This window comes from Ylistrum balloti, unplaced genomic scaffold (genome assembly GCF_031769215.1).
Source record: "Ylistrum balloti isolate Yb309-2 unplaced genomic scaffold, AGI_CSIRO_Ybal_v1 Utg370274, whole genome shotgun sequence".
NCBI lineage: Eukaryota > Metazoa > Mollusca > Bivalvia > Pectinida > Pectinidae > Ylistrum > Ylistrum balloti.
This window is the reverse complement of record NW_026782212.1, coordinates 942,188-967,068: the sequence shown is the minus strand read 5'-3', so window position 1 is coordinate 967,068 and position 24,881 is coordinate 942,188. Positions and strand designations below refer to the sequence as shown.

The window sequence follows — 24,881 nt, the reverse complement described above, 5'->3', positions numbered from 1 at the left end:
AGCCAAACAATTGACACCACCTCTTCGTAGTAATGGTTAAAATGCTTATATCTAGTGAGCTCTATATCAAAATAAATTAACATTGAACATTTGTACAAATATCTGAAATTCTTTTACATCTATTAGCTACAAGAAGCTTTTCTTGTTAACTTGCAACATAAAACTGTAATAGTTGCATGAGTATTGCTGTTTTTCACAAATTCAAAACACACACTGCTTTTTCTAAACCTGAATTATTCATTCTAAAATGACTAAGTGCTCTCGAAAGATCAACTGTAGCATTTACGTATGTCACACTTCTGTACCGTTAGCATTGTTTGGCATTGTAATGCATTTCCATAGCACTTCCATAGTGTTAGAATTAAGGAAGCAGCGTTTCAATCTAAAATGGAACAGCAAACATGAACCAGTCTGTACCACTAACCTCCGATCTTTAACTAAACGATCAACATTCTACTGATGGAGCTATTGTGCCCGCTTGAGGACAGGAAACAATAACCTTACCAGAATGAAATGATTAACATCGCAGTACTAAGATGTTTCTATAGCTGGACACTAGATCAAACCTACCACAAAACAGGCCTTGGTATTACAATATATTAATCACCATAGATACTAGATCAAACCTACAATATATTTATCACTATGGATACTAGATCAAACCTATCACAAAACAGGCCTTGGTATTACAAAATATTTATCACCATGGATACTAGATCAAACCTATCACAAAACAGGCCTTGGTATTACAATATATTTATCACCATGGATACTAGATCAAACCTATCACAAAACAGGCCTTGGTATTACAAAATATTTATCACCATGGATACTAGATCAAACTTCTCACAAAAAGGCCTTGGTATTACAAAATATTTATCACCATGGATACTAGATCAAACCTATCACAAAACAGGCCTTGGTATAACAATATATTTATCACCATGGATACTAGATCAAACCTCTCACAAAAGGCCTTGGTATTACAAATTATTAATCACAATGGACCCTAGATCAAACCTATCACAAAACAGGACTTGGTATTACAATATATTTATCACCATGGATACTAGATCAAACCTATCACAATACAGGACTTGGTATTACAATATATTTATCACCATGGATACTAGATCAAACCTACAATATATTTATCACTATGGACACTAGATCAAACCTATCACAAAACAGGACTTGGTATTACAATATATTTATCACCATGGATACTAGATCAAACGTATCACAAAACAGCACGGGTATAACAATATTTGTAATATGTCTCATTATTGAATGTGATATTGGTTACTTGGATTGACCTAGACTTAAATGGTAGGTGTCGTCTACGAGGTAGAAGATGCCTCAGATTATCTTTTCAAGCTTAAATGTACATAATATAAATCACTTCTAGAAGGATTTAAAAAAAACCCCATAGTCCTTCATGGCCACTGACGAATACATATCCTAGTGACAGTATTATAAATAATCTTGATGGACAATAAATTTGTAAGGAAATCATTATAAGAGGGATAATGAGAAGCCTAAATAAAAGAACAGAAAACCTGGACAGGGATTCCCTGGGTGTTCCCTCCAGGATACAGGGACATTTTCACATAGTAATTTCACAGTGAATTCATCCACTGCTCTACATATGTCTGGCTCCATGAGCTGGAGTAACCTACATGTATATCACATATATCATCTAAACCCACATCCTGATTCTCTCAATCTCTAGAGAGTGTATTCACTTGGTCCAAATGGTATCACATGGTACAAAATTAATCAATTACATTCTCAAAATGCAGAAAATTTATATTTTTGGGCTATGATAATTTCATTCACAGAAAAATATTTGACCTGTAGCACATATTCCTTATGACTGTAACATCTGAAACACACGATTCTTCAAAGTCTATATTTCTATGAACAAGAATGAGAGTTGCTGGAAAATTCATACCTTTAACAAAGAAATATCTCAACTCCAGTAGCTGCATATGTATTTGATTTAGAGCAGTTATAATTTTTATTTCCATTTCAAATTTTGTAAAATTGTTGTGTGGTTCAAACATCTTTGTCTTGAAACTACGATCAAATTTACTTAGGATACTGATAAGCTGTTTGCCCTTAAACAGGTTGTTTTATACTGATTAATATTTCAATAACAAAAATATGAATATACAAAATATTACAACTTCCCTGAAATGATGGTACACACAAAATATGAGACCTGAAAGGATGGTACACACAAAATGTGACGCTTTCAAAGGATGGTACACAAAAAATGTGAGGCCTGAAAGGATGGTACACAAAAAATGTAAGGCCTGAAATGATGTTACACACAAAATGTAAGCCAAATTTGAAAATAAACTTACCATGGTGTGGATTCCCAATCTTACTGATATATCACACTTTTCCTTATAATCCTTTTACACAAAAATAGGCAGGTCACTTAAAAGAAAACAATGGAACCTACCTGGTATTACGTGATCCCGGTACTCTATTTGTGGTGCATCAGTTGCAGAAACTGTGAAAGACTTTGGTCGAGTGGGAGTTTCGATGTCTTCAGGTCCCAGCAGAGTTCGACTGAGTGTCGGAGATCCACCACTTACAGTGGCACGTCGCTGTTTGGGATCGACTACACTTGGCTTGACATACTGTGGGGACTCTGATCCACTTCTGAACACATCGTTGTCAGTGTCATTTCCATCATCTTTTTCATCAGATGTTCTTTCCTCTCTGTTAAAATATATATCCTCATGAAATATTTCTGATCAGTAGTTAAGATTACTTAAAACTCATAAGCAAGTAGTAATAATTTGTTGGTTGCATGAAAACAGTTAGGGTGCATATCATAGCACATGACCACAGTTGTACTATATTGACTCCAGGGAAGTGAAACTAGATGTCATTTGATGGTTTCATGCAGTACGAAGCACTGTGTTCTCCTTTACTGTGTGGCCTCCACATTGATTTTTACTTAGGACTACACATGGTTCTTCGGCACACGACCAAATAAAGCACGGAATTGTAATAGATTACAACAATTAACAGAGCTTACAAATCTCTGTTTATACACAACAGCCTACTTCTTATGATTTTATCTGTAATAATCTGGTGTAAACCAACATCCCATATCTACTGTGTAAACCAACATCCCATATCTACTGTGTAAACCAACATCCCATATCTACTGTGTAAACCAACATCCCATATCTACTGTGTAAACCAACATCCCATATCTACTGTGTAAACCAACATCCCATATCTACTGTGTAAACCAACATCCCATATCTACTGTGTAAACCAACATCTACTGTGTAAACCAACATCCCATATCTACTGTGTAAACCAACATCCCATATCTACTGTGTAAACCAACATCCCATATCTACTGTGCTGCTGTGTAAACCAACATCCCATATCTACTGTGTAAACCAACATCCCATATCTACTATGCTACTGTGTAAACCAACATCCCATATCTACTGTGTAAACCAACATACCATATCTACTGTGCTGCTGTGTAAACCAACATCCCATATCTACTGTACTACTGTGTAAACCAACATCCCATATCTACTATGCTACTGTGCAAACTAACATCTCTTATCTACTGTGTAAACCAACATTCCATATCTAATGTGCTACTGTGTAAACCAACATCCCATATCTACTGTGCTGCTGTGTAAACCAACATCCCATATCTACTGTGCTGCTGTGTAAACCAACATCCCATATCTGTGTAAACCAACATCCCATATCTGTGTAAACCAACATCCCATATCTGTGTAAACCAACATCCCATATCTACTGTGCTACTGTGTAAACCAACATCCCATATCTACTGTGCTACTGTGTAAACCAACATCCCACCACAAAATAAGTTACCTGAATTTTAAGCATATATTGGAAAATAACATCTAACAGGTTTATTAAATAGAAGTGTGTCACTAATCCAATCAACAAGCTACAGTAATGTCCAGCGAGTGATAATCATCAATATCAAGAAGGTTAATGAAATGATAAAAAACTTTCTCTAACTTAGCTTATTTCTTCACTCGGGTACTGACTTATGTAATCAGGTACAATTGATTGAAACTCAAGATGTGATGTAAAATGTTCAAACAAAACCCTCCACTCCAAGAACTCTGTGAATAAGTAAGATAGAAGATTTAATTTGTGCATTCCAAATGTACGTTCCTTATAATTTGTATCCCATCTTCTCCAGAGCTGATCAATACAAAAGAACTGCTAACCCAATACATGGAGCTGTATATATCACCCGTGAGACAACACTTTTTACACCAAAGTCTTGTTCTTGCACATGAATGAGTGCTCCCTGGCTATGTTACCTAATAAAACACTGGTAGAGATGTCGAGGTGAACCCACAGGAGATAGGGATATGTACCATATTGTACAATTATCTTTATGTTAATAAACAGTCTGAGCAGGAGCCTTATGAGGAGATCAGTGTCTTGGAAGCATACAGGGTCCTGTTACACATGTTTCTTCCTAAACTGATGCATGGGGAAGCAACATAATCATTACACCAGTGTGGCCTTACCTTATATAACTACTGTGTTTTACCATCAGAATCATACACCTAAAATTTCCATCCTAATCTGAAAACATCACATGGATGACGTCAAATTACTTTTTGGGAAAAAAAATCCCCAAAAGGAAACACAAATGAGCCTTCTACAGTAACTGTTTTTTTAATGTAATTTCTACAGTTTGAGTGTTTTCAGAAAAACACATTGACATTATACCCAGAAGTCTAGATAGGCCACAAGCCAAGGTGTAATTGTGCTGTCTACATCTTACCCCATCAAGTCGTCATTATCTCCGACTCAGACACTACTATCTGTACTGATTAAAGGTTTGTCCACTGGTAGTTTCTAATGGTGTCTGAGGTCAGCCATCACACATAAATCTATTTTAGGTCTTAAACCATTCATGAGTAGACTCAATGATTCAACCAGCATATTACACTATAGGAACTACAATTACAGAGTAAAAACACTATCATATGTATTAATAATAAAATACTAATATATTTTCTTTAATGTCACATTCAGTGTAATATGGACGTGCTCAGAAGAAAGGTGGAATTGTTAGTGTGTATTACATTACTATAGCTTGGTTCCAGCCGTTCAGTAGAAATCCCATTCTCTGGTGTTTTATTTGAATACAAACAAAGTGACTATAAAGATCAATATTCATAAATATTCACATACCAATCAAGATTCCAAGTTGAGATGAAAAAAAACCACTATTCTAGAGTTCCATAGGCCAATGATTGTGATGATATGAGGTGGGTTTTTTGTGTTTTCAAATGGGAGTATGAGATAGCCATCATTATGTCAATACCAATTTTTACAGACCTCCGCACAATTGATGGATATATAAAAAAGGCTTTTCAGGAAAAAAAACCACTGTTACAATTTGCTTCTATTTCACAACAAACAAAAAAATCGACAAAATCTCTAAGTGACTGGAACTATTCAGCACTTTTCATATGAAATGACTATTAAACCAAACAAGATAGGGCATTGGTATCCACCATCATGATTATGATCTTAATGGTTCTCTCCCTTTACAATTCTGTGCTCTTACATTAGTCGCATGGTAATGACTTTATAACCAAGGGTATCACAATAAAACAAAAGAATTCAAAACACACATATGATAGTAATAAAGATCCATCCAGTTCTTTCTGACGAACAGCATTACTGAGCATTGACCACCTTCAAATGTCAATTTCAAAGATGACCCATGCCTGCCAACTTTGAGACTTGAAGTTACATAATTACAAAGGCACCTAATTGTTGGGAACTAAGGGGTATCTACATATGAAATATGAAAACATTAATACAGTATATTTCAAGAAAGAGTAACAACACACTGTAATTGTCAAATAAATGTCCTAATATCTATAAAACATAAGTGCCCCTAATATCTTTTTAGGCATGAATGTTCCTGATGTCTGTAAGACATGAATGTTCCTGATGTCTATAAGACATGAATGTTCCTGATGTCTATAAGACATGAATGTTCCTAATGTTATAAGACATGAATGGCCCTGATGTCTATCAGACATTAATGTTCCTGATGTCTATAAGACATGAATGGCCCTGATGTCTATAAGACATGAATGTTCCTAATGTCTATAAGACATGAATGGCCCTGATGTCTATCAGACATTAATGTTCCTGATGTCTATAAGACATGTATGGCCCTGATGTCTATTAGACATTAATGTTCCTGATGTCTATAAGACATGAATGCCCCTGATGTCTATAAGACATGAATGTTCCTAATGTCTATAAGACATTAATGGTCCTCATGTTAATAAGACATGTATGCACCTGATGTCTATAAGACATGAATACCTCTGATGTCTATAAGACATGAATGGCCCTGATGTCTATCAGACATTAATGTTCCTGAGGTCTATAAGACATGTATGCACCTGATGTCTATAAGACATGAATGTTCCTGAGGTCTATAAGACATGAATGTTCCTCATGTCTATAAGACATTAATGTTCCTCATGTCTATAAGACATGTATGCACCTGATGTCTATAAGACATGAATACCTCTGATGTCTATAAGACATGAATGGCCCTGATGTCTATAAGACATTAATGTTCCTGACGTCTATAAGACATGTATGCACCTGATGTCTATAAGACATGAATGTTCCTGAGGTCTATAAGACATGAATGTTCCTAATGTCTATAAGACATTAATGTTCCTCATGTTAATAAGACATGTATGCACCTGATGTCTATAAGACATGAATACCTCTGATGTCTATAAGACATGAATGGCCCTGATGTCTATAAGACATGAATGCTCCTGATGTCTACAAGACATGAATGCCCTGGATGCCTATAAGACATTAATGTTCCTGATGTCTATAAGACAAGAATGTTCCTAATGTCTATAAGACATGAATGCTCCTGATGTCTACAAGACATGAATGCCCTGGATGCCTATAAGACATTAATGTTTCTGATGTCTGTAAGACATGAATGTTCTTAATGTCTATAAGACATAAATGGCCCTGATGTCTACAAGACATGAATGCCCTGGATGCCTATAAGACATGAATGCCTCATAATTTTTTGAAGACATGAACACTTGTAATTTCTATAATATATAAACATTCATTAAATCTATCAGACATAAAAAATTGAAGGATGAAATGTAGGTTTGTGTTTCAACAGAAATAACAATACTTTAGCTATTCCTATGAGAACTGGTGATTCAAAACAGCTCCCAGTTCTACAATTTCAAGTTTCACAAGATACTTCACAATTCCAGTGCCTCTAATGCTTCTAAAATAATCAAACAGAGAAACATTAAGTATCTTGTGATAAGTATGGATTCACACCCTGATATTTCTAGCATCTCTATGTTAACCAGATACTGGTCAATACTTGTCTGTCAGTTTATTAAAATATCACCTGAATGATCAAATTGAACATTGTCACGAATTCTGTTCATGTGTACTGATGTGATCTACAATAACCAATTAGTCATTAGTGTCCTGACTCATTCCATTCCCGTGCGAGCCGAGCTTAGACCTTTCATCAATATATATATTCATATTTCATACTTTACCTATATATATGCGTAACATCAGTAGAACACTTACTACATAATATCAAAAATGTTGTCATGACACATTACAAAGCAGGTCTAACATAGATTTCACCTTGTATCAAACTAGTACAGTCTAAATCATCACACAGTCTACTAACATATATCTAGGTAAACTTTTCCCGAAGGTGATGTGCAGTAGTGTATGATATATGTTGGAGTAGTCTATAAACTTGGCCGAGCCCCTCTGTATTATTACACTGTCTTATCGTAAACTACGCCTGCCTTTCCAACATGATATAGACAAATTTCATTGTGAGTGTATATGAAGAAGAAATTAATCACAATATACTCACATGTTACCAATAAGTAGGTGCTGACTTTAATCTGCCTACTAGCTTCACCTCTGTCAGGTGAAGATTGATCAAGACAAATATTGTTGAGAGAGATCCCCGTGAAGTACTTCTCAGGAGGATAATTTTTAACTGTTAACTATTACGTCATGTACATAATCATCAAGGGCAGGTTAATGCCTTATAAGGTCATTTATAGTGTTATCGCTTACATCTTACATCATATCATTAAATGTATGAAATAATAAGTTATAACAATTAGTAATTAAAATGAATAAACAATTACAGTGTTCATTAATCTTATAACTATCCTCCGTGATCAAAATATTTGTGACAAGGATGGGATTGTTATTTTTCAGCACAAAAGACTAAGTTCTTTAAGTGCTTCTTAGTGAACAAAAGGAATTCAAAAAGACAATATCTTTTGGTAATATGACAACTGATTTGTTTCATATTGAATACGGTACAAAACTTCATCATTTCAATGTGTTCGTATTTGACATATTGTGCTTGTTACAGCAGTCTTATATGTCTTTTGTTTTTTTTTCTTTATTTGGGAATGTTATTGTGATAATTCACAATGGAAATTTATTGTATATAGAGCAGGTCTATGATGATCAGACTAAGAGTGAAAACACATCAGTTTCTGTGAAATGTTCAATGTAAACTGTGGTGAGTCATTCAGAGTGCTGTACAAGACTTACCACTTTAGGGGAAAGTTGACGAGCCAATTTACCAAGGGATGTCAGCTCTATAACCTATATTCACTACAGAATTATTAGGATCTGACACGGTCACAAACAAAACCTATGATCTTCATCAACACCAGCTACCCAGTCACAAACAAAACCTTTGATCTTCATCAACACCAGCTACCCAGTCACAAGCAAAACCTTTGATCTTCATCAACACCAGCTACCCAGTCACAAACAAAACCTTTGATCTTCATCAACACCAGCTACCCAGTCACAAACAAAACCTAAAATCTTCATCAACACCATCTACCCAGTCAAAAAAACTTTGATCTTCATCAACACCAGCTACCTAGCCACAAACAAAACCTAAAATCTTCATCAACACCATCTACCCAGTCACAAACAAAACCTATCATCTTCATCAACACCATCTACCTAGTCACAAACAAAACCTTTGATCTTCATCAACACCAGCTACCCAGTCAAAAAAACTTTGATCTTCATCAACACCAGCTACCTAGTCACAAACAAAAACTTTGATCTTCATCAACACCAGCTACCCAGTCACAAACAAAACCTATCATCTTCATCAACACCATCTACCTAGTCACAAACAAAACCTTTGATCTTCATCAACACCAGCTACCCAGTCACAAACAAAACCTTTGATCTTCATCAACACCAGCTACCCAGTCACAAAACCTTTGATCTTCATCAACACCAGCTACCCAGTCACAAACAAAACCTTTGATCTTAAGCAACACCAGCTACCCAGTCACAAACAAAACACAAAAAAACCTTTGATCTTCATCAACACCAGCTACCCAGTCACAAACAAAACCTTTGATCTTCATCAACACCAGCTACCCAGTCACAAACAAAACCTTTGATCTTCATCAACACCAGCTACCCAGTCACAAACAAAACCTTTGATCTTCATCAACACCAGCTACCCAGTCACAAAACCTTTGATCTTCATCAACACCAGCTACCCAGTCACAAAACCTTTGATCTTCATCAACACCAGCTACCCAGTCACAAACAAAACCTAAAATCTTCATCAACACCAGCTACCCAGTCACAAACAAAACCTATCATCTTCATCAACACCATCTACCTAGTCACAAACAAAACCTTTGATCTTCATCAACACCAGCTACCCAGTCACAAACAAAACCTAAAATCTTCATCAACACCATCTACTCAGTCACAAAACCTTTGATCTTCATCAACACCAGCTACCTAGTCACAAACAAAACCTAAAATCTTCATCAACACCATCTACCCAGTCATCATCTTCATCAACACCATCTACCTAGTCACAAACAAAACCTAAAATCTTCATCAACACCATCTACCCAGTCACAAACAAAACCTTTGATCTTCATCAACACCAGCTACCCAGTCACAAACAAAACCTTTGATCTTCATCAACACCATCTACCACCAGTCACACAAAACCTTTGATCTTCATCAACACCAGCTACCCAGTCACAAACAAAACCTTTGATCTTCATCAACACCAGCTACCCAGTCACAAACAAAACCTTTGATCTTCATCAACACCAGCTACCCAGTCACAAAACCTTTGATCTTCATCAACACCAGCTACCCAGTCACAAACAAAACCTTTGATCTTCATCAACACCAGCTACCCAGTCACAAACAAAACCTTTGATTTCCATCAACACCAGCTACCCAGTCACAAACAAAACCTCTGATCTTCATCAACACCAGCTACCCAGTCACAAACAAAACCTTTGATTTCCATCAACACCAGCTACCCAGTCACCAAACCTCTGATCTTCATCAACACCAGCTACCCAGTCACAAACAAAACCTTTGATTTCCATCAACACTAGCTTCCCAGTCACAAACAAAACCTTTGATCTTCATCAACACCAGCTACCCAGTCACAAACAAAACCTTTGATCTTCATCAACACCAGCTACCCAGTCACAAACTTAAACAGTGACCTTCATTTAACTAAATATGCTATAAGTCACAAATAGTAACTTTTATCTTCCTCAAGACAACCTTACTGGTCACAAATGAGATGAGATGATGAAACAAAGACAGACATGCATGGTCCTGATACTTGAAGGATTTCGATGGTAAGGATAGAATGCTAGGAGAAAGAGCAAGACAAGATTAGTCAGTCAGTTCTTGCCCTTGTGTTGATATGTCAACAAGCCTGACCAATGATATCAGAAAAGGCATCAGAAGTTACGGAGATTAACATGTCATCTGTTACATGAAACTGATAATTTAAATCTTCTGGGACTGAGTAATTTTTGTAGGATGAGGATTTCATTATTTGATATATCTGATACGTTTAAATGTTTAAAATCAATAACAGTTACTTTTTTCTACTATAATTGATACATTATGTGATTTAAATCTCCACTTTGACCTTCAATCCAGACTATTTCTGACACAATTTGAAGTGTGACCTATAATTTCATCATAGATTATAAAGTTACTTATTCATACAATCATTACTTGAAAAGTTAATAAAATCTTTACAACAACTTCATGTAAAGTAATTTTCACTTCATATAATTACATCTTTGCCTTGGGTATTCCAAATATAGTAAAATGACTTTAACTCATACAACACATGTATTTCACCAAAATCAAAATGACAATGTCGTTATTGACCAGTGCTCAGAAGAAATGACAAGACAAATCTAAAAAGAAGTTTGATCCAATCTATATATATCAGAATTAAGATATTACTGCTTTTGTCTTAACTTAACCTTTATTTCATAGGACACCAAACATCTGAGGAACTCAATAACATATTGACAAAATTATGACTATGAATAAGAACATGCAACACCTGTATAACCTTGAACAATAAGATTGTGTCCAAAGGCATTTCATTCTTGACTTTTAAACTGTAATCCAACTCAATACTTCATATGGAATTATTTAGTTAATTGAAAAATGTTCACCAATAAACTTTGAACAGTGGTAACACTGCAGGTACTGACAATGGTAGCACTCAGTCACGTGGTCAATAAAAAATATCACCACCATCTTACAGCTTCCCAAGATAAATATCAAGTATACGAGGACTTAGTTCAATGGACGTTGGCTTTAATTGATTTCATACTCAATTTATCAATACTTCATGTTCTAATTAGTGTCCATATCATTAAATAGTTCCTCAAAATTACCAGAACATCAGTTTCATGCATGTCCACATCACAAGATCTGTAGCATTTATATAAATAAATCCCAACACGGGATGAATTAAATATTTAAGTTTATGTCCCTAATCGTTACCTCGATCAACAGGAATGTCTAATCATCATACATTCTGGTATTAAGGACCAGATCAATATGGAGTTGCAAAGCCCAAAGATCTCACACGATAACCTTAAGATTCTTTAATGTTTCCTGTCAAGGAGAGGATGAGTAAGATATCAATTATTCATTCCTGTGTGTATCTAAGAGCAGCCTAACATGGCCTGATGACCCACTCCAGTCAAATACTCCATATCACAAAAAGTACACACTTTTAAACAGATTGTATGAATTCTGTACATCCACAGCTCATCTTGCAACTAAATTTACCACCATTTTTGTAATGAAACTGTATCTAGTCATTACAGAATATACTGCACCATTAGATAGGACAGTGAAGAATTCTCCACAAATAAACTCAGTATAAAATTAAGAGATTCAATCATACAGCTAATAGTGTCTAAAATCATTTGTCACAATTGTAGCTGAAATGCAATAAAATCATTCCAAAATGCCATCATATTACTTTTTGGAATACTTAATTATCAAAGTAATTATGGTCAAGGAAAAAAAATGTTCATCATAGCATCATTCCCTTTTAAATTACACACAGTTGATGCCATTATCTAATAACACAAGCAGATCCAGCTACCATTGAATCATTCTCAGTGGTTTTATAAAATAGAAATATACTTAGAAATGTCTGTGCTTTTAACATCATTATATATATGTATATATATACTTGACATTGTAATACAAATGACAAAGGCAATTTTACGCTCATGTTAAAAAGAAAGTTAAGAAGTTGTAGTGATAAACAGCTAGAAATGCTTTACATTACTGCTGTGCCAAGTTGTCTATTATGTGATATATATAAATGTACATAAAAGTGACCTAGATATTAGCTCTATGTATATGAGCCATTTCTATTTCAAGATGTAGCAAATACATGCACGCAGAAACCACAGGATCATCACCTTTTACAACAAGCTATAGCAGCTTTCTCAATCACAACACCTGAATCTGAAGTAAGATTCTCTTGAACAAAAAATATACTATTATCATAAGTGAAAAAGATAGAGGTGTGTTTACATTGTTGTTGACATTTTAACATACCTGCCCTAATTTTTGCGTCTATAAATACAGGAAAGTCCAAAATATGTGAATATAGGTTAATCACATCTGTGTGAAACAGGAATCGTCATCAAAACCCGAATTCTACCTCATCTCCATACTCACCGTCACAATATCAATTCACACCTGCCTAGGAAGTTAACCTACATGGTGTTCCACTTGAGTAAATCATTCTTGTTCCACTTGACTGACAATTACTTATGCAGTTTACTACGATGATCATAACATATAAATAAGGGAATTGATTACTGTACCTGAGATTTTTACCTATGATGACACATCATTGTATCTCTATTTACCTGTAAGAAACAGGTGTGTACAGTTACTGACCACGTAAAAACTGACCACAGATGAATCACAGCGATCTCCAGAGAAGTTTCCCAAACAGGTAAAAATCCCCACTACATTGGGATAAATCTGTGCATTGTTAATGAGCAGCATGGATTTTACTTCCTGGTTGTATCAGGTAAAACCAGTTTGTGATAAGTACTAGCATTATAATAAATACATCTCAGCTTGTTATAATGAACTACATGTATAATCAATAAAGTTATTGAAGTATAGGGTGAATGAACCAGATAAAACTCTAGCAGACACTGATTACTGACCTGCATTCATTATATATAACATACATGTAAGAAAAGAAAATGTTTTCAATGTGCCTCAACCGTATTTAATTAAATAAACTGGATTTTATATTTAAGTTTTTAATTCTCAATGAATTTTTCTTTCAGACACTCTTATAACAATTTTGAAATTTCAATTATGAACACTTTCTTCTACAACAACAAATTGTACCCTCCTTCACAACATAACAATTCTGTGACGCAATATGACAAAGTCAATTAATTCCAAAAGTTTCATCCACCTGATCACAAACACAAGGCCAATGACATTCAATGATCCCTGAGGTGCGGCAAAGTGATTTGTGTTGTTGTGAAGAGACATGGAACAAGTCAGCCTATCCTACATGTAATGACAATGACTGAACAGTCTTCACCAAGAACAAATTATTCCACATTAAGAACCTGACAAAATCCTACATAAATATCCCATCAAATATCTAGTAAACTGATTCAGAATTTATATCCTTAAAAAGCATTGTAACATAAATAGAATGTGAGGAAACAAAATGTTACAGCTAATCTAATTAATTTCACCTCTTTTGGACCATCCTTTTTGCAGAATGGTGCCCATTTTTTCTTGTGAACAGAAAACATATCAAACATCATCCCTTACTCCAGTGATGATATAAATATGTTTTATTACAGTGGTAATGTTTCACTACACCAATTCTGACATATTTGATAATACTTTTATTTAAAACTTCTATCTGAAACACAAAAGTTGTACTAGCAATTTCATAATGTTAAAAGCTTGACAATAGCTTAAGGTTCATTATCAATGCCATATTTTTATGTCATCCCTGGCCTGTTTCTGTCATGTCAGGAAAAAATTACATTTACTATAGCACATACTTTTTTATGATAAAGTTTAGAGGTCAAAACCTGAACAACTCTTAGGCCAACAAAATTTAGAGGTCAAAACCTGAACAACTCTTAGGCCAACAAAGCTTAGAGGTAAAAACCTGAACAACTCCTAGGCCAACAAAGCTTACAGGTCAAAACCTGAACAACTCCGGGGCCAACAAAATTTAGAGGTCAAAACCTGAACAACTCTTAGGCCAACAAAGCTTAGAGGTCAACACCTGAACAACTCTTAGGCCAACAAATTTAGAGGTCAAAACCTGAACAACTCTTAGGCCAACAAAGCTTAGAGGTCAACACCTGAACAACTCTTAGGCCAAGAAAGTTTAGAGATCAATACCTGAACAACTCTTAGGCCAACAAAGCATAGAGGTCAAAACCTGAACAACTCTTAGGCCAACAAAGTTTAGAGATCAAAACCTGAACAACTCTTAGGCCAACAAAGTTTAGAGATCAATACCTGAACAACTCTTAGGCCAACAAAGTTTAGAGGCCAAAACCTGAAGAACTCTTAGGCAAACAAAGTTTAGAGATCAAAACCTGAACAACTCTTAGGCCAACAAATTTTAGAGGTCAAAACCTGAACAACTCTTAGGCTAACAAATCTTAGAGGTCAAAACCTGAACAACTCTTAGGCCAACAAAGCTTAGAGGTCAAAACTTGAACAACTCTTAGGCCAACAAATTTTAAAGATTAGAACATAAACAATTCTTAGGCCAACAAAGCTTAGAGATCAAAACCTGAACAATTCTTAGGCCAACAAAGCTTAGTGGTCAAAACCTGAACAACTCTTAGGCCAACAAATCTTAGAGGTCAAAACCTGAACAACTCTTAGGCAAACAAAGTTTAAAGATTAGAACATAAACAATTTTTAGGCAAACAAAGTCTTGAGGTCAAAACCTGAACAATTCTTAGGCCAACAAAGCTTAGAGGTCAAAACCTGAACAACTCTTAGGCCACCAAAGTTTAGAGGTCAAAACCTGAACAACTCTTAGGCCAACAAATTTTAAAGATTAGAACATAAACAATTTTTAGGCAAACAAAGTTTTGAGGTCAAAACCTGAACAATTCTTAGGCCAACAAAGCTTAGAGGTCAAAACCTGAACAACTCTTAGGGCAACAAATCTTAGAGGTCAAAACCTGAACAACTCTTAGGCCAACAAAGCTTAGTGGTCAAAACCTGAACAACTCTTAGGCCAACAAATCTTAGAGGTCAAAACCTGAACAACTCTTAGGCAAACAAAGTTTAAAGATTAGAACATAAACAATTTTTAGGCAAACAAAGTCTTGAGGTCAAAACCTGAACAATTCTTAGGCCAACAAAGCTTAGAGGTCAAAACCTGAACAACTCTTAGGCCACCAAAGTTTAGAGGTCAAAACCTGAACAACTCTTAGGCCAACAAATTTTAAAGATTAGAACATAAACAATTCTTAGGCCAACAAAGCTTAGAGTTCAAAACCTGAACAACTCTTAGGCCAACAAAGCTTAGTGGTCAAAACCTGAACAACTCTTAGGCCAACAAATCTTAGAGGTCAAAACCCGAACAACTCTTAGGCAAACAAAGTTTAAAGATTAGAACATAAACAATTCTTAGGCCAACAAAGCTTAGAGATCAAAACCTGAACAACTCTTAGGCCAACAAAGTTTAGAGATCAAAACCTGAACAACTCTTAGGCCAACAAAGCTTAGAGGTCAAAACCTGAACAACTCTTAGGCCAACAAGGTTTAGAGGTCAAAATCTGAACAATTCTTAGGCCAACAAATTTTAGAGGTCAAAACCTTCTTAGGCCAACAAAGGTCAAAACCTGAACAACTCTTAGGCCAACAAAGCTTTAGAGGTCAAAACTTGAACAACTCTTAGGCCAACAAATTTTAAAGATTAGAACATAAACAATTCTTAGGCCAACAAAGCTTAGAGATCAAAACCTGAACAACTCTTAGGCCAACAAAGCTTAAAAACAATTCTTAGGCCAACAACTCTTAGGCCAACAAATCCTAGAGGTCAAAACCTGAACAACTCTTAGGCAAACAAAGTTTAAAGATTACTTGAGGTCAAAACTTAGGCCAACAAAGATTAGAACAAAACCTGACAATTCTTAGGCCAACAAAGCTTAGAGGTCAAAACCTCAAAGCTTAGAGGTCAAACCTGAACAACTCTTAGGCCACCAAAGTTTAGAGGTCAAAACCTGAACAACTCTTAGGCCAACAAATTTTAGAGTTCAAAACCTGAACAAAACCTGAACAATTCTTAGGCCAACAAAGCTTAGAGGTCAAAACCTGAACAACTCTTAGGGCAACAAATCTTAGAGGTCAAAACCTGAACAACTCTTAGGCAAACAAAGCTTAGAGGTCAAAACCTGAACAACTCTTAGGCCAACAAATCTTAGAGGTCAAAACCTGAACAACTCTTAGGCAAACAAAGTTTAAAGATTAGAACATAAACAATTTTTAGGCAAACAAAGTTAGGCCAACAAAGCTTAGAGGTCAAAACCTGAACAACTCTTAGGCCAACAAAGTTTAGAGGTCAAAACCTGAACAACTCTTAGGCCAACAAATTTTAAAGATTAGAACATAAACAATTCTTAGGCCAACAAAGCTTAGAGTTCAAAACCTGAACAACTCTTAGGCCAACAAAGTTTAGAGGTCAAAATCTGAACAACTCTTAGGCCAACAAAATTTAGAGGTCAAAACCTGAACAACTCTTAGGCCAATAAAGTTTAAAGATTAGAACATAAACAATTCTTAGGCCAACAAAGCTTAGTGGTCAAAACCTGAACAACTCTTAGGCCAACAAAGTTTAGAGGTCAAAACCTGAACAACTCTTAGGCCAACAAAATTTAGAGGTCAAAACCTGAACAACTCTTAAGCCAACAAAGCTTAGAGGTCAAAACCTGAACAACTCTTAGGCCAACAAAGTTTAGAGGTCAAAACCTGAACAACTCTTAGGCCAACAAATTTTAAAGATTAGAACATAAACAATTTTTAGGCAAACAAAGTTTTGAGGTCAAAACCTGAACAATTCTTAGGCCAACAAAGCTTAGAGGTCAAAACCTGAACAACTCTTAGGGCAACAAATCTTAGAGGTCAAAACCTGAACAACTCTTAGGCCAACAAAGCTTAGTGGTCAAAACCTGAACAACTCTTAGGCCAACAAATCTTAGAGGTCAAAACCTGAACAACTCTTAGGCAAACAAAGTTTAAAGATTAGAACATAAACAATTTTTAGGCAAACAAAGTCTTGAGGTCAAAACCTGAACAATTCTTAGGCCAACAAAGCTTAGAGGTCAAAACCTGAACAACTCTTAGGGCAACAAATCTTAGAGGTCAAAACCTGAACAACTCTTAGGCCAACAAATTTTAAAGATTAGAACATAAACAATTCTTAGGCCAACAAAGCTTAGAGTTCAAAACCTGAACAACTCTTAGGCCAACAAAGTTTAGAGGTCAAAATCTGAACAACTCTTAGGCCAACAAAATTTAGAGGTCAAAACCTGAACAACTCTTAGGCCAACAAATTTTAAAGATTAGAACATAAACAATTCTTAGGCCAACAAAGCTTAGAGTTCAAAACCTGAACAACTCTTAGGCCAACAAAGCTTAGTGGTCAAAACCTGAACAACTCTTAGGCCAACAAATCTTAGAGGTCAAAACCTGAACAACTCTTAGGCAAACAAAGTTTAAAGATTAGAACATAAACAATTCTTAGGCCAACAAAGCTTAGAGATCAAAACCTGAACAACTCTTAGCCCAAACAAAGCTTAGAGGTCAAAACCTGAACAATTCTTAGGCCAACAAATTTTAGAGGTCAAAACCTGAACAACTCTTAGGCCAACAAAATTTAGAGGTCAAAACCTGAACAACTCTTAGGCCAACAAATTTTAAAGATTAGAACATAAACAATTCTTAGGCCAACAAAGCTTAGAGATCAAAACCTGAACAACTCTTAGGCCAACAAGGTTTAGAGGTCAAAATCTGAACAACTCTTAGGCCAACAAAATTTAGAGGTCAAAACCTGAACAACTCTTAGGCCAATAAAGTTTAAAGATTAGAACATAAACAATTCTTAGGCCAACAAAGCTTAGTGGTCAAAACCTGAACAACTCTTAGGCCAACAAGGTTTAGAGGTCAAAATCTGAACAACTCTTAGGCCAACAAAATTTAGAGGTCAAAACCTGAACAACTCTTAGGCCAATAAAGTTTAAAAATTAGAACATAAACAATTCTTAGGCCAACAAAGCTTAGTGGTCAAAACCTGAACAACTCTTAGGCCAACAAAGTTTAGAGGTCAAAATCTGAACAACTCTTAGGCCAACAAAATTTAGAGGTCAAAACCTGAACAATTCTTAGGCCAACAAATTTTAAAGATTAGAACATAAACAATTTTTAGGCCAACAAAGCTTAGAGATCAAAACCTGAACAACTCTTAGGCTTAGAGGTCAAAACAACAAATTTTAGAGGTCAAAACCTGAACAACTCTTAGGCCAACAAAATTTAGAGGTCAAAACCTGAACAACTCTTAGGCCAACAAAGCTTAGAGGTCAAAACCTGAACAACTCTTAGGCAAACAAAGTTTAGAGATCAAAACCTGAACAACTCTTTGGCCAACAAATTTTAGAGGTCAAAACCTGAACAACTCTTAGGCTAACAAATCTTAGAGGTCAAAACCTGAACAACTCTTAGGCCAACAAAGCTTAGAGGTCAAAACTTGAACAACTCTTAGGCCAACAAAATTTAGAGGTCAAAACCTGAACAACTCCGGGGCCAACAAAATTTAGAGGTCAAAACCTGAACAATTCTTAGGCCAACAAAGCTTAGTGGTCAAAACCTGAACAACTCTTAGGCCAACAAATCTTAGAGGTCAAAACCTGAACAACTCTTTGGCAAACAAAGTTTAAAGATTAGAACATAAACAATTTTTAGGCAAACAAAGTCTTGAGGTCAAAACCTGAACAATTCTTAGGCCAACAAAGCTTAGAGGTCAAAACCTGAACAACTCTTAGGCCAACAAAGCTTAGAGATCAAAACCTGAACAACTCTTAGGCCAACAAAGTTTAGAGGTCAAAACCTGAACAACTCCTGGGCCAACAAAATTTAGAGGTCAAAACCTGAACAACTCTTAGGCCAACAAGGTTTAGAGGTCAAAATCTGAACAACTCTTAGGCCAACAAAATTTAGAGGTCAAAACCTGAACAATTCTTAGGCCAACAAAATTTAGAGGTCAAAACCTGAACAATTCTTAGGCCAATAAAGTTTAAAGATTAGAACATAAACAATTCTTAGGCAAACAAAGCTTAGTGGTCAAAACCTGAACAACTCTTAGGCCAACAAGGTTTAGAGGTCAAAATCTGAACAACTCTTAGGCCAACAAAATTTAGAGGTCAAAACCTGAACAACTCTTAGGCCAATAAAGTTTAAAGATTAGAACATAAACAATTCTTAGGCCAACAAAGCTTAGTGGTCAAAACCTGAACAACTCTTAGGCCAACAAAGTTTAGAGGTCAAAATCTGAACAACTCTTAGGCCAACAAAATTTAGAGGTCAAAACCTGAACAATTCTTAGGCCAACAAATTTTAAAGATTAGAACATAAACAATTTTTAGGCCAACAAAGCTTAGAGATCAAAACCTGAACAACTCTTAGGCCAACAAAGTTTAGAGGTCAAAACCTGAACAACTCCTGGGCCAACAAAATTTAGAGGTCAAAACCTGAACAACTCTTAGGCCAACAAGGTTTAGAGGTCAAAATCTGAACAACTCTTAGGCCAACAAAATTTAGAGGTCAAAACCTGAACAATTCTTAGGCCAACAAAATTTAGAGGTCAAAACCTGAACAATTCTTAGGCCAATAAAGTTTAAAGATTAGAACATAAACAATTCTTAGGCCAACAAAGCTTAGTGGTCAAAACCTGAACAACTCTAAGGCCAACAAAGTTTAGAGGTCAAAACTTGAACAACTCTTAGGCCAACAAAATTTAGAGGTCAAAACTTGAACAACTCTTAGGCCAACAAAGCTTAGAGGTCAAAACCTGAACAACTCTTAGACCACCAAAGTTTAGAGATCAAAACCTAAACAACTCTTAGGCCAACAAAATTTAGAGGTCAAAACCTGAACAACTCTTAAGCCAACAAAGCTTAGAGGTCAAAACCTGAACAACTCTTAGGCCAACAAAGCTTAGAGGTGAAAACCTGAACAACTCTTAGGCCAACAAAGCTTAGAGGTGAAAACCTGAACAACTCTTAGGCAAACAAAGTTTAGAGGTCAAAACCTGAACAACTCTTAGGCCAACAAAGCTTAGAGGTCAAAACCTGAACAACTCTTAGGCCAGCAAAGCTTAGAGGTCAAAACCTGAACAACTCTTAGGCCAACAAAGCTTAGAGGTCAAAACCTGAACAACTCGTAGGCCAATAAAGATCATAATGTGAATAGCCAGCACTTTTGCCAGCAAAGTTAATATATCAGAATATGAATAGCACTTTGCCCAACAGAGTTTTGGCCAACAAATATCACAAATCAGTTAGTGAACAGCTCTGGTAAACATCATTTGCTTTTAATCTCATCCAAAAGCAATAGTTATGGGTAGACCTATTACCAGGCATAGGCTTGTTGGCAGAAACATCAAGCAGTACATGTAGTATCATGTGTCACTAAGTGACAAAGATTTGTAAATTTGGTTTATGTGATATGCTTTTCACAATATATACAGCACATTATTAATGGTCAAACTGAGCTGTGAAATGCAATCAGGGTTCCAATTTACAAAGCTCAGCAACTGATCGTTGTCAGGTCTTCTATTCCAAGAGGAAAAGAAGAATCAATGGATATTATATGTCTTAATAATTCAGGACCACTTTTACAACATGCAAAACCTGCACATCAGACTGCAGTAATAGGTAGTTTGCCATTACATGATGTGACAATTTCATTTTGATCAATACGCTGCAAATGTATGTTATGTTTCATGGATACTGATAAAGACCATTAGCTGCACCAGTAAAATTACACATATTGTTGTGTTTATGGGCATCCTGACAGAAACATTAAAGTTTTATAACAGATCGCCCTCTGTAGAACTATAAATAATCAAAGTACATATATATGCAATATGGCGAATTACGTGCTGGTGCTCCATCTTGGTGTGATAATGATTCAATTTTCATGCCTTTTATCATGACTATAGTACATCTTGTCTGGTATCCTCCACTGTATTTTAATTAGGTAAGCATTGATCCATTTTGTTCTTCTGTTTTACACATTATAACTCTTTCCTGTGTAACATGTAAAATCTAGTAATTCAGTGCATAATTCAGAACCACACAAAATGATTAATAGTACAATACCATTTGTTTACAAACTGCATGCAAACATCAAGCCTCACTTTATAGCAATTTTTTTTTAATTGACTAAGAATTCTTACAGATGCAGAAGACCCTAAGATAGATTACAGAACATTAATCAACATTGTATTTTAAAGTCATTTAATTAATAATATCATATTCCCCAAGAGTAATTACAATTCAAGCAAGCTGCAAAATATCAATAGCAATTTACTGACATAGCCCTGACATAACCACAACAGAAATCTGACAAAGAACAAAATATTTATAACTATCTCTGGTTATTAAAATCATACAGTCAATTAAACTTTAATCAACCTGAAGTAGGGTTTGAATCAACCGAACTTTATTCATTATTTTAGGACATGTCTATCAAAAATAACATGCACAGAATATAATTTAGTACCTTTTATATTTCAATTTTTTACTAAAATCTTGAGGTAATAAGAGGCCTATTTGCCCTAACAGCCATTTAACTATGAAGACATACACATGACTTAATAGCAGTAGCATAAACAATTAAATAATATCTTTAAAAATCTAAATATTTCAGCTGTTCAATTCAGTTTATCAGCGCCTCCAAATATATGTATCACTTACGTAAAAGGAAAAGACAGTTCTCAATCTTATACATTGATGAAACATTCACCTTGACCAAGTCAATGAAGGGTCAAATTAATTACAGCATCATCAACACAAGTCCAATAGACATTAACTTTCGATGTCAATGATGTGTAGTATAACCCATGAAATGCTCATATCAATCCAGATATGGATCAGAGTAAATCTTAATCCACATTGTGGAATGGTCTTGTTACTGTTATCATCAACATAATCAAGAGAGAAGTGTGATATTACATATCCTGTACCTATGTCTTCTACTTCAACAAGTAACAAAGATTTGTTAATTATATATTTTGCCTGTGCTACTATATCTAGTGACCAGTTAAACTCAGGTTTGTTTCATAATACCTAGTCAGTAATTAACTCAGGTAATAATACTATATCAAGTCATTAATCAATTTAGGTAGGTTACAATATGTAATTAATTTCTTACATAGTTCCAAAAGCAAAAATTAAACAGATAAATGTATAAATTTCCTAATTTTATAAAGGATTCTTTTATAAATAATCACTACCCATAACCACTTGCATGACATTTAACATTCAAAATTCAACAGAAATGTGCAAAATCATATATTTAAAAAAACCCATATTTTCCCCAGATAAATCTGTTATTATTTCACTGTTTATTGTTTGTACATATTGTACATTATTTGAATATTTTAGGAATGTTGTTGTCCCTTTTTAGTTTACATCATTGAATGACAGCGATCCACACAACAGGTGAATGTGTAAACAGATATTCTGTTCATACAAATATGAAGTTCCAACAAACCCACTGCAAGGTGGCATGTTGACATTGACTCTTCCAATCATGATGAAGTGGGTGGAGCTAGATGAGTTTTTTCCATTGTGAAATGAAAAAACTGATAAATCAGAAAGCTGTATTTGCATACAAACTATGAAAAAATTAATAATTCATTAATTATCTTTGGTTTGGGTTACAATATCTAGTCACTAATTATCTTTGGTATTTGTTACAATATCTAGTCACTAATTATCTTTGGTATGTGTTACAATATCTTGTCACTAATTATCTTTGGTATGTGTTACAATATCTAGTCACTAGTTATCTTTGGTATGTGTTACAATATCTAGTCACTAACTAACTCAGGCACACATTACAATATCTAGTCACTAATTAACTCAGATATATGTAAGCATATCTTGTCACTAATTAATAAATGCCTGTGTTATAACATCTAGTCACTAATAAATCAGGTATGCATTAGCATATCTTGTCCCTTGTTAATGTGGACATGGGTTAAAATATTTAAATGAATATGACTGGATCTTGTTACCATCAAGGTAACAAGAGTTATTTCCCATCAGATAGTATGTTGTCACGTTTATAGTTTAGGGCCATAATAATACATTTTGTTATCAACATCATCATCACCACCACAAGTCTATAAATATCACTACACTGGTCAGTCTGTAAATATCACTACACTGGTCAGTCTGTAAATTTCGCTACACTGGTCAGTCTGTAAATTTCACTACAATGGTCAGTCTGTGAAAGGTCTTTAAATATCACTACACTGGTCAGTCTGTAAAAGGTCTTTAAATATCACTACACTGGTCAGTCTGTAAATATCACTACACTGGCCAGTCTGTAAATTTTGCTACACTGGTCAGTCTGTAAATTTCACTACACTGGTCAGTCTGTGAAAGGTCTTTAAATATCACTACACTGGTCAGTCTGTAAAAGGTCTTTAAATATCACTACACTGGTCAGTCTGTAAATTTCACTACAATGGTCAGTCTGTGAAAGGTCTTTAAATATCACTACACACTGGGTCTTTAAATATCACTACACTGGTCAGTGTAAATATCACTACACTGGTCTTGCAAATAAATATCACTACACTGGTCAGTCTGTAAAAGGTCTTTAAATATCACTACACTGGTCAGTCTGTAAAAGGTCTTTAAATATCACTACACTGGTCAGTCTGTAAAAGGTCTTTAAATATCACTACACTGGTCAGTCTGTAAATATCACTACACTGGTCAGTCTGTAAATATCACTACACTGGTCAGTCTGTAAATATCACTACACTGGTCAGTCTGTAAAAGGTCTTTAAATATCACTACACTGGTCAGTCTGTAAATATCACTACACTGGTCAGTCTGTAAAAGGTCTTTAAATATCACTACACTGGTCAGTCTGTAAAAGGTCTTTAAATATCACTACACTGGTCAGTCTGTAGAAGGTCAGTCTGTAAATATCACTACACTGGTCAGTCTGTAAATATCACTACACTGGTCAGTCTGTAAATATCATGATCATATAGAGTTTTTAGACTAAAGAATATATATCAATAAGAGTTTACAAATGACAGATATCCATTACAAATCAACATACTAAAGTATTGTGTTATTAAAATCACTCAA

The 24,881-nt window shown here is 35.1% G+C and overlaps 1 protein-coding gene across 2 annotated transcripts in view; it reads right to left on the bottom strand.

Moving 5' to 3' along the window:
- Positions 1 to 24,881, bottom strand: part of LOC132552727 (CNK3/IPCEF1 fusion protein-like) — a 77,602-nt gene that overhangs the window by 40,546 nt on the left and 12,175 nt on the right. For both annotated transcript variants that reach the window (XM_060216921.1, XM_060216922.1), the window contains exon 9: positions 2,471 to 2,733. In XM_060216921.1, the coding sequence (XP_060072904.1) occupies positions 2,471 to 2,733 (263 nt within the window). The remainder of the gene's footprint in view (positions 1 to 2,470; positions 2,734 to 24,881) is intronic.